The sequence below is a fragment of the Chroicocephalus ridibundus genome, chromosome 9, assembly GCF_963924245.1.
Source record: "Chroicocephalus ridibundus chromosome 9, bChrRid1.1, whole genome shotgun sequence".
Lineage (NCBI taxonomy): Eukaryota > Metazoa > Chordata > Aves > Charadriiformes > Laridae > Chroicocephalus > Chroicocephalus ridibundus.
Genome location: NC_086292.1, coordinates 31,622,180 through 31,634,346, shown reverse-complemented (window position 1 = coordinate 31,634,346; position 12,167 = coordinate 31,622,180). Strand labels below are relative to the sequence as shown.

At 45.1% G+C, this 12,167-nt stretch overlaps 1 protein-coding gene across 2 annotated transcripts in view; it reads right to left on the bottom strand.

Annotated features, from left to right (window-relative positions):
* RORA (RAR related orphan receptor A) overlaps positions 1-9,402 on the bottom strand; it is a 372,218-nt gene extending 362,816 nt beyond the window's left edge. For both annotated transcript variants that reach the window (XM_063345858.1, XM_063345860.1), the window contains exon 1: positions 9,110-9,402. In XM_063345858.1, coding sequence (XP_063201928.1) covers positions 9,110-9,281 — 172 coding nt within the window. In that variant the 5' untranslated portion in view covers positions 9,282-9,402. The remainder of the gene's footprint in view (positions 1-9,109) is intronic.
* Between the last annotated feature and the right edge of the window lie 2,765 nt (positions 9,403-12,167).

Here is a 12,167-nt window from a genome sequence, read left to right as displayed (position 1 = left end):
ACCTTAATCTGATCTCTTGCACATCCATGGTCATGAAAATCAGATTACTTCAGTTTTTAAAAATACACCTGATTTTAGCAGAAAATAATATACTTTTACAAATGTCAAGAGTGTTGAATGGTAATGAAATCTGTAGAAATGACCTACCGCTTTGGTTTTTTCGAAGACTCTCAAAGTGTAAAGACTGGCTGGCCATTGACAGATGGGCAAAAATGCTTAGAGACTGAAAGTACAACGCCACTACATATCTCTTCATCCATTATTCTTCCAAGCATCAACCCTGTAAAGAGTCGCTTCTGTGATTTTGCTAACAGACTTACTTTTACATGTATTATCTCAGAAACACTATGACTCAACTTCAGATGTTAATTGTTCAGAGTATGTTTCATTAGAATTTTTTTAAAGCCTGTCTGTAACAACCCAGGCAGTAAAGGACCCTTCCTAACGTCTACAAAACAAATGACTAACAAAACTTCTCTTGAAGATTATACAAATGAAGTATGACGCAGATAGAGAATAGGTTTTTGGTATGCCCTAGTTTCCTTTGAGATTGGTTTCATTTTATTTTATTTTTTAATATACACAGGATTTAGAAGATGCTTTATGCTGACAGTTTTTGACTTCAAGTATTAACAAAAGCTGTATTTTAGTCTGTCTTATCAAATTTCAAGACTTCTTTCAACAAAATAGTTTAAACCTTACCTTTCTACCCCTAGTTAACAGATGTAACGCAGCACAGCCCTCTAACTCATTTACATTTGGTAAAAACTTTGGCAAAGTCATCTACCAGTTCATAAAAAAGGCATTTTTTCCCCCACCTCTGCTTTTGAAGAGAAACTATGAGGGGAAATCCTGCTTTAAAGTATTCTCACACTTGCATGACAGGAAGAAAATAAAACCGATAATCTGTATTTCACAAGCCTTGGCCTTGGTTTTATCCTTGACTGTATCTAACAGAGCTTGCTTCAGTGCCAAAACAGTCAAGTCAAGCTCTACTAATACATAAATTAAGTCTTCTCCATGGTGTCTACAGTTTTGCATATATATGTATTTCAGAAGTGTATGGCATACACTTCTACATAGCTATGGAAGAAAATTCCCCTCATATGTGAGAAGTTGGCAATGCTATTGGATGCATACTTGATAGCACTTCATGCCAAATGGTCTACCTCTGGTTTTTGATGTTTTTTTTCATTTTGTATTCTTTCAGCCATGTTTTCGAAGCCAGCTGCAGCCTTCTTGGCCATATATTCACCATTCTTCAAACAAACCAGCTCTTTGGACAAGCATGCCCTTTTTAAGGATTTTTATGTGAGTAATAATAAAAAGGGGGGGGGGGGGGGGGGCGCTTTCTGTTCAACCCCCTTCTGGGAGTTGAGGAGTTTTCATTTCCATCGCTGCTGTATATTAAACACTTTCAATGCATTTGAACATTTGCAGAACTAAAGCACACAGACATATTGTCAATTAATGCTGTAAATATCCCACAGTCTGTACAAAATGAAACATTTAAAAAGAATAGCAGCACCACAGTTTTTCACTCCGTGATCACTACACCTGCCTCATTAATCTCATGTACCCATGTGAGGTAAATACATAGTACAACTACAAACTAAAAAAATCAATAAAACCTTTAAAAAGGTTTAATTTGATTCTACAAGGGAGGTTATCGTAATCCAACTCTGCTTTCTCACATTCTGCTAGCAATTTCTCCCAGCTCAGTTTCAACTGCTAACTTTGTTCTCCATCTCGCTATCTATCATGCTGTTATAATGCCAGCTCAAATGCTGTTTGTAACAGCACAGCAATTTCTCAGAAGTTGCCAGCTTCATAGCGTGTTCCTTTAGAAGTGCATGGAAATTATTAGATTAAATTACAAATGAAAGACTCTACAGTTGGTCATGATTACCAGAACATTTTATGTACATTCACTTGATCATGAATTTTAACTTTTGTTCCTTTACAGATCTTCTGTTTATATTCTGTTTTGCTAGATTACATGGGAAGTGAAATTGAAGACGACTGGGAAAGAGCTATATATTTTTCCCCATACTCCCCAATATCCTCAAAGGAAACCACTGTGACACCCACCTCCCCCATTCTCTACTGGCTTAGTGTTAACAGATCCCCTACAACCATTTTTAAAACCTCTGTTAATGTAAGCACATTTCACATACAGCAGTGCAACTCACTATTTTAAAAAGCCAACTGTACAGGAATCTGCTTTACAAAGCAAGACCTGCAACATCCCAGTTGTGTCCCCCCCCGCCCCGGTTTGTAAGATTTCACGTACCAGCATGGGACCAAACAATTAATACATCTAGAAATACCTGAAGAGAACATAGATCATACCACAACTGGTGATCACAACAGGGTAAGCAGCAGGATCTTTGATTATCTCACTGCTGGGGGTATCATTTTCAGGAAGATATTTCAAACCAATTTCTTGACCGTACACTGCCACTGAAAATATCTAGTAATTTTCTACAGGAATAGAGCTGTTCGACCCAATTCCAATGCAGATAATTATATTATCTGTACCTAAAATCCCTCTGAGTGTTTCAATCAGGTATGGTATTCTTCACTTTCTGTTCTGATCTGCTTAGCACGGCTGAGCACCATTAAACAGCTGTCAGATTCCACACAAGAAGTGGCTGGATTTCAGTAATAAGCAAAATGGTTCCCGATAGTGTTTAAAACACCTGGGGATCCTTCCAAATGAACGGTGCAATGAGGCTAGACTGTAAGATTAAACTGCTGTAGAATAAGCCCCATGATTTCTTCATAAAAGTACACGCCCTAATACATTTAGTCTCTGAAGAGCTCAGTTGTTGCCGAGAATGAAGCATACCTAGATGAGACTTCAGATAAGAATATGAAGAACCTTTACATTCAAGAAATTAGACAATTAACTCCTCGTGACACACAGCCCAAGCTATTCTCCTGCTTCTATCAGCACAGACCATCTACAACAGATATGGTGAAGTGCTAAACCGTGAGTCAGAGAACAGGGCTCAGTACGTTAGTTCAGTTATCACAAAATACAATACCAGCCTCTTCTTCATTTTCAGTCCAAGGAGATTTTATAACCAGCATTTAAAGAGGCAAGCAAGCAAACAAACTGATTGTGGACACAGTTAGAAGTGAGAAGAGGCTTTCTAATCATCAGAACAGCAAAGCTGTAGAAGAGCCTCCTATTAGAGCACTGGGGCCAAAAAAGCTAACAACTCTTAAAATGAAGTTCGATCTGTTTGTGACACAAATTGTGTAACATGGATCTAGTGACGTTAGAGGATTTAGACTCCGCTCTGCAGGGCCCTCCTCTATGTATCTGTAAGAATCCGCACAGGTGGGGAGGCATGGATTGTCTGTCTGCCAGCCGTGGGTACATATAATCTTAAAACTAACAGCTCTGTAAAATACGTTTCCAGAAGCGATTATCCAGGCTACAAAGAGTGCCTCAGCAATAGGTGAAACATAAGATAACTGAAAAAAGAATGAGAGGAAGAGAAAAATAAGACAGCGGAAATCTGCATATGACGCATGGAAGCTTCCACACATCCAAAAGTTTCTCCAACACCTTACCCGTAGCAACTTCCTCTTCTACCAAAGCTACAGAAATTCAGAAAACTACAGAATCTCCCTGGTGAGCTCAGGTGACAGAGAAGAAAAAAAAACTCAGCTCCATTTGAGAAGCAGCTACTGATCCCCCCCACAACATCCTGTCCCAAGGAACTGAGATGACAGGAAGTCTTTGATGGTGCAGGTGCCTGTAGCTAAAAGGTCTAGGATGGACAGACAGCTGAGAAGGTCACAATTGCCTCGCAGTACAGAAATGGAAGGCCCTAAGCCGAGCGTATTGTTCTGTTCTGACAGGTCCCCATAAACTATCTGTGCCCAGCATTCCCCTTTCCCTTCCCCTGCCTTACACAACCACACGACACCAGCTACCGCTGCCTCCGACGACAGCCCCTTTGCTTCGCGTTTAGAAGCAAGGAAGCACGGAGTCTGTGAACAATCCTTAAGCTACACAGCAGCCAGACTTGCCAGGGCATTTAGATAATCCCACAATTTTAATATTTTTATTTATTTACACCCGTTCCTACAACTGTGTCACTGAAAACACGCTCTTACAAATATTTCAGCTAAGAATGGATCATCTGTTCATGAATTAACTTCAAAAGTAATATAGATACCACAGTAATTTAAAACTGGGTTGGGTTTTCTCCCCTTCTCTTTTTCAGTGGGATAGCTCTCAGATTAAATCCACTGAGATCAATTGAGTCCTTCCAGATTTTCCCCCGCACAAATTTTTGTAGCTTAGAAAACAAATACTAGAAGAAAAAAAAACAAAACTAAAATTAGAAAAAAAAAAATCAATTTCCCAAATCTGAAATTGCCCTTTCCATTCAAATGCAGTGCTATACCCAAAACCGAAATTGTCACACAGCCTGTTAATCTCCATTACAAAACACATTCTTTATTTAGTAAAATTACAGCATTTGGTTGAATGATAACGGTATTTACATACTGGTTTATGAGCTCCTGAGATGTTTCTCAAGCAAATAAAATAAGAGAATAGGTTACGGTTTATTGAAATAAGAGAACGGCATTGTTCCTAAGAGAACAACATACTGCTGCTATTATTGCTCCTATGCTACAAACATTTAAAACAATGTTGTCCTTTAAAGGATTCATAGCACATATCATTTACCAAAATAGGACTAAATCAGTGGTGCATGCAGAATAGCCCTCAATGATGACAACGGCAACCCATAGACTCTACAGAAAACATCCAAATTTATAAAATTCAAAGAGTCCTCCTGAAAACAAAATACAAAATTTTGTACCGTGACTACACTCCATGGAATAGTCTAAATCCAGAAATGGAGAAAATCTAGCAATAAAGGATTTTTTTAAAGAAAGGAACACCACAAATCTACTGATGTCACTGTTAATGATGTCACATCTCTACATGCGGAGCATCACCCAAATTAAAACAAAACACAAAAAGCAAGCCCCACCAAACTATCAGTAGATAAAGGATCAGGCTGAATAGATGACACGATAATAAATACCAAAGTCTTCTGGAAAATAGCAAATACTCTCAGTACCTCAACAGAAAGAAAGAATGAACAAGTACCTACATAGCTACAGCTTTCTATTATTAAATACAAAGCATCATAAAAATATTTACATATACAGCATCTTCTAATGATGTAAGAGCTGCCTTTCAATTTTTTTCAGCAAGACATTCTCTCTTGATTGACTTACCACTGAGACCAAGAGCTCGGTTCCAAAAAAACACAGCATTTTTTATCAGATTAAAAAGCTTTTTATATACTTTTCATTTTTAATGAGACAATAGTTCTCTATTAAAATATAGTTTATTCAATTACGAGTACTTCTAAGCGGACTAGTAGAACATTAAGCCTTAGACTGCAGCATGGGGAGAACTCCATGGATGTCAAAGCCTGCAAAGTGAAATGAATGGCACTTAACAGTCTCAGTTCAGGGCCAGAGCTGGTGAGTGAAGCATTCCTTCTACGAACCATGGCACACCACAAACCCTTGTTGTAGAACACACACGGACTGAAATTCAACCTGCTGGACAGGGACTCTCTTAGGAAAATCTTAACAGTTAGTGCCAGCAGTAAAAATATCCTTTTGGGGGAAAATCAGGCTTTTTCTCCATCTCCTGCTTTTTCCATGTATGGTGTCAATTTTCTAACAATCAGTTTTGATATCAGAATGCAGGTAATTTTCTGAAACCTACAGGGAGGCATGTATGCTCCCATATACTAAATAAATCCTCCATTTGAAAGGTGCTTTTGATAACTCCTAAATTTATGTTTTCACTTAAGCGTTCTACACAGCAACACAAACAGCATAACCTTAGCAAAATGAAAATCAAGTTATGTAAGGATCTGGCACTCCAAACATGTATGTGTATCAAGGACCAGGGTATTTTGAAATGCTAGCATTATAATAGCTAAAGCTTCACTTGAGAATTTATTCCACAGCAAACTTTGCCACTTCATCAACAGCCCTTTCGTCAATTTTGTTTTCTTCATTCCCTATGTAAACTGGTTATTATAAACTCTGATGTATCAAAACAGCTTTGCAGCAGGTGCAGCTATGAAAATAAAGGATACGAAACTAGTATTTCTAGTGTTTTAAAAGGTTTGCTAAGTCAAACAATAAGGATTTTTATATTTAGTAAGGTGTGCCTGTGTACATATATCTAAGTATATATCTGTATCACTCCTCCATACAGATTTGATGAGTCCAGCTCTGCCAGTTTACAGCACATTGAAGAATCACAACCCAAACAGGTAAATTCTTGAACTCGATGCACAGCTGAACATATAAGCTTATAAGGTAGCTGTTCTAAAAATAATTTCACCTATACTGGTCACACATCAAGGTCATGCTGTTGCCACAAGAAATAAAGGACCGTATATTAAATAAAAAAAAATTTTAAAAAGGGCAAGAAATCACATTCTATTTCAATAGCTTTAAAAAGAAAAGGTACAAGTCTATAGGGACACCTAACACCTAATCCATCAAGTCCTGGTTTCAAGGAGGCCAAAACGTTAATGTTGTCGTGTTTTCCTGCACAGTTCTGTATCTTCAGGTTTTAACTATTAGAAAGGCATAATCAGCTGGTATGTAGCGTGTAGGTCAGTTTACTTCCAATACGCTAATTTATGCAACATTAGTACATAATGCCAGCTCCAATTCTCTTACTGTTTGCACTCTAGGAGTAGACTTGTATTTTCTGCCAACTCCATTACATCATCCGAAAAAACCCAAACATCATTTTTTTTCCCCCAAATCCCTGCCACTCTCCTCCTCCTCCCTCTCCCTTCCGAAGCCCTTCCGACCCACACGCCAGCTCCTGCTCTAAGCTTTATTTCCCTTGGAAGCCTGCGGAGCGGCGGCCGGGGAGAGCTGTCGCTATTGTGTGGCGGGGGGATGCCTCCTCCATCACTGACCTTCGCGTTGTCGCTCGGGCTGTTACATAACCCGGTGCCCGCCTGCGTGCGGCGAGTGCGAGCCCGGGCGACTGTCGCCCTGTGCCTGCCTTGTCCCCGGCCCCCTCCCCTCCCCTGTCTAATCCCGGGGGAGGAGGGACATGTGGGTCAGCAGGTTAGCAGTACCAAAGCCTAAACAAATTCGGGACCGCGAATTCCCAGCCCCCCCTCCCCGCCCTCCCTTTCCCTTTTCGCATCCGTAGAGAACCGACAGCCGAGCGTTACGTAATTTATGGGACCCCAAAGTTGCCCCCTCCCCACGCCCGCCGGCCCAGCGCCATCTGCCCGCGCCGCCGGAGCCCTCGGCCGGGAGAGCCCGGGGCGGGGGGTCGGGGGCGTTGTGTAACACCCGCGAACTACGGCCGCTCCGCAAACATCCAGAGAACTCCCCGACAAATTAAGGAAATTTTCTCCAGTGTTTCTGATTAACCTCGTTACATAAGGCGCTTGCATTCCAAATCCACTCTCGCAAGCTCTAAATATACCCCGCGCAGCCAAAAGCTCCCTGCACACACGCCCGCGGCCACCCGGCCTCCTCCGGCCAAGCCCGCTCCTCCTCGCCTCGGCATCCGCCTAACTGCGCGCTCCCTGCTCGCAAATCGCCTCTAATTAAATGTTTCGGCGTGTGTCATCTCGATGGCTTTTACTGTACGCGGATTCCCTGAGTGGGAAGCTGCCTGGGAAGGGGGGGTGTGGCCAAAAGGGGAAAAATACTGTAAAACACAAGCCAACACATGATCAGCCATATTCCAACCTACAACCAAAAATCCCTCCGTCCGAGGAGAGATGGTCTCCCCGCCGCCGCCGGCCGGGCATCGCCGCCCCAGCCCCGCCGGCGGCCGCCGAGGGGGCTGCCGCTCCCGCCGGGCACGCACTTTTCTCCGCCCGTCATTTCTGTCAACAGCCGTGTGCATTATTACAGAGCGTTATTTAATTAATTTTTTACCCATCACCGAGTGATTTTACCAAGCGAAGCCTCTCTAGCGCGCTACCCCCCCCACCCCCCCTTCCCCGCCTTGTAGGAGCAACGCTTCATAAATTATTTACAAGTAATTAAAGCGGCAGCCTCCTCCCTCTCTCGCACGTCTCGGCAAACTCCGGCGGTGTTTGAAGCCGGCGCCCCTCACCCTGCCGGCGGCGGGAGCCGGGGCGAGCGCGCCCTGCCCGCTCCGCTCCCCTCGGCGGCTGCCCGCTGCCCGCCCGCCGCCGGGGCGGCTCGGGCACCACCGACCTGACGCCAAACTTCGACATTCCCCCCCCGCCACGAGCACCTTCAGAGCTGACCCGCACGACTAAAAGACACAACCTGAGGCAGGAGAGGGCTTGACAGTTCGCGACGGGAAAAAGGGGGGGGCTCGTTTGTTTGTTTGCAGCGTTTTATTCGGAGGCCGGAGGGGGAGCGAAGGAGAATCCACGGGAGCAGAGACCCTCTGCAAAGTTGTGCACCTTCAAGAAACAACAGCAGCTACGAGATGATCCGCCCCGCGAGGAAATCATTTTTAAGATACACTTAAATGAATTAAGGGAAAACAGCACGCAAGAGAGTGAATAAGTCACCCGCAAACCGCAAATCTGCCGTTTAATCACAGATCCCCCATTCACAACAAGCCACAGCACACCAGTTGAGAACTGTCAAAAGGAGACAGACGAGGGGGAGAAGAAAGGGGGGGCAGGAAGGACACTGCAGCTTTAAAAGTTTGTTCCCTTGAATCCCAATACTCCTGCTGTTGCTTTATATATTTATAAAATTATGTAATTTCAGGGGCACAGTACCCATCCGGATACCACAGGCAATAAGCGACAGAGACAGGAAAGCACCAAACACCGCTCAATATTTTCATTGCATTTGTCCCTCCTCCTGCAGCAATTAAAAGAAGCTATAAAAGTTTGCAAGGTTTTGCAGGGGGGAGAAGCGTGGCTTGTTTGCGTGCGCGGCTTCAACGAGCACGAGCGATAAACCAGGGGATTAAATTGCTGCATTTCCCCCTTCTCTCTTACCCCCCTCTTCCTATTCCCACCCACCCCCCGATCCCACTCCCCCGGCCCCCTCCCCCTTCCCCAAGTCTCCCTACCTCTGCTGCTGCTGCTGCTGGAGTAGCTCTGCCTGCGGACGGGAGCCGGCGCATCGCTTTTCCGGGCAGGCTCCAGGTTCACCGGGGTGTCCCTGGCGCCGGCGGCCGCCTCGGAGACGCTGCTGCCCGGCTCACTGGCTGCTGGATCGGGGGCTGCCGGAGCGGACTCCATGTTTTTCCCAATGTAGATCGCTTGGAGATGGCGAGCTCCTACACTCCCTCTATCTTCTGTTTCCAGCGCAACTCTATGGTAGGAAAGCAGAAGGGAGAGAGCGAGCGTGATCCAGATGGGATGTGAGCTTGCCTGGCTGTGACCACAAGCAGCGCTAGCGAGAGCTGCACACCCCCCCGCCCCCGCACCCCCCGCGCTCCGCCGCCAGCCGCGCACCCCGCATCGCCGCCCTCCGGCGCGGCCCCGGGGCGCGGGCCCCGGCCGGACACCGCGGCGACGGGACGGGACGGGACGCGACGGGCGGGCGACCGCGGGGGCGGCGGGCGAGGCGCCTCAAGGCCGCCGGAGCCCCTGCAGCCCCCGAGCGGGGCCGGGGGAAGAGAAGGTGCCGCCGGCGCCCAGGGGGGCGGGAAGACCTCCGTCTGGGCTGGGACCCACGGCTCGACGCGTCCAACAAGGTCGCCGGGCCCAGGAGGAGCTCCCCTCTCCAGCCCCGGCACGGGTGGGAAGAGCCGCTAAACTGGGCTGTCTTTTCGCCCATGACTGTTTCAGCTGAGGCTGCATCAGAAGATGCCAGCTGTATTAAGTGTCTCAAGATGCACACGTTTAGCAGCCGTTCAGCCGGAGAAGGCAACATTTCAGACAATACCCCTCTTTCACTGAGGTATGCGTTCACATAGGACAGAAGGTGTAAAGCTCCAGATCCGGGCTGACTTCTGCAAGCACTCTTGTGCAGTTCATAGTCTCAGGAACGGCCAGCTCCTTGTCCATTACCCAATTTTAAAATAAAGTAACAGCTGCCACAAACAGCGTGCTGAAGAACACATCCCTCTTGTATAACAGAGGCCATGTTACACACAGCCCTACTGCCTCCTGCACAGAAGGTGCTAAAGCCGTCTGCTTTGGCTGTTCTGACTGGAAGCATGGCCGGACTGAGCAGACCATGATGTTGGTACTAAGAGCAGTACAAGCTTTTTCCAAATGGTACTGGGTCATGTGCAAGCAGCTGATATGCCACCTTCTGCTGACCTGGACTGCTGTTACAAGCTTTCAACACTGCTGGTGCTGGTACCTGATGAAACTCGTAGGTAAACCCCAGACAAATCCACATTTCGCAGCCTAATCACCAGTATTGCACTGCTCTGTCACAAATGGTGGCTGCTCACAAACAGATGTGAAATGTACCATGGGTCTTATTTGCCCCAGGATCTTGTCCACAAATTGGATTACATCTTGCACTGCTGATAGTTCTTCTAGTGGAAAAGTAGAGTCTTGTATCAGTTGTATCTTCAGGAGGTCCTGAAGTTCCAGTTACCCGTGTCTGGAAAAAAGCCACGATAGTTCTCATTACCTGTTGGCAGAGACTGCAGAAGACAGAGTAGCATTAAGAATGATTCTGCATGTTTTTTTCAGAGTGCAAATAAATTTGAGGGGGTCAGAGCTGGACTCACAGACCTTGCTCATTGTGTAAGGCAGTGCTTGTTCTGGAGAATTAAGTACTCAGTTACAGCAGGCCTGGAAGCCCTGGGGTACGGACACTAAAGGCTACAGTGTTTTTCACCAGTGACAAGTGAAACCATCTCAAGCCTGATAGAGCTGTTCCTAGACAGCAGACTGGGAGTGCAAGCGAGTGAAAATGGAAGGGGGAGACGGGAGTACAGTTTGCTCCCAGTGCCTTCTCTTGAGGCCGTGGGGAGCATCCCGCCATCACCCTGTAACACCTGCTGGCACAGACAGCCCCAGAGTCTTCTGGCCAGAATCTGCAGAGGGCAGTGAGGTGGTCCTTCTCTGATGCAAGTTTGGTGGATTAGAGCTGCAGTTTCCTGCAAACCCTCTCCCTTTACTTTTCGCTAATTGGCAGCCTCCAAATAGAAGCAAGAATTATGTGAGCTGTGGAAACTGAACTGCCTGTTATCCTGAGAGAAAGCTTATCCCTCCCTCTTCAGATCAGGGTTTAAGCAGGCTGACCAGGCAGTGTGTGTTGGGAAACTTGCCCGGCTAATAAAAAAAGGACTTCATTCCTCAAAGCTGCCAGACCACTGCCTTTCACCAGCGCTGGGAACAATCAGACTACTTGCCACAGTAAGGATTATTCACGTGAGTGTTTTGCAGGACTGCTTTTAGTATTGCGGATACTTCAAATTATCAGAGAGAGTGTGGGGTGGTTTTTTCTCTTCTTTTATTTGTTAAAGGCTGCTGAGATTTAGTACACCTACCTTAGCTACACAATTGTCACTTAATCTATCTTATCCCCTATTTTCTAAAACTAAACAATTTTTCAATTTACTTTCATGAAAGAGAGGGAAACACTGAAAGCTACGACAGGACAACATAGAGTAGAGCTTTGTTTTTCAAAAGAAATTGGGGGTGGGGAGGAATAACAAAGGAATAAACCCAAGTGCCTAGAACATCTGAATCAATAGAGAAGAAAAATTCATTTTATGGTGTTTAACAACATCTCTCTCAAGTGACTAGCAAGAAGAACCAGCCAAAGCAGGACAGACTTGTAGCACGTTTGTAGAGTCAACAGTCTAAGGGTTTTTGTAGCATCTACACAAGCAATGAGACTTTTGCAATGCACTTTTGCAAAAAGAAAGGATGCCCAAAAACCCTAAAAGCACCATGAGAAAAAGAATAGGGTGAGCTTTATATAACAGAGGAAAACCATCATGACTTTTGTCAAGCTGCCTTTCTATGAAGCTGCTCTGCCGAGACATTTCTTGGGCACAGAAAAGGTCTTCCTCATTCTTCTGTCTTTTATTTCTAGCTTCCAACCCATACCAAAATGGTTCATTAACTTTGATCACTAAGCTTGTTTAAACAAGTGAGGTGGCATTATCAGCAAAGACAGGTATGCTGAGAAACTTGAGGAGAAATGTTTTGTTG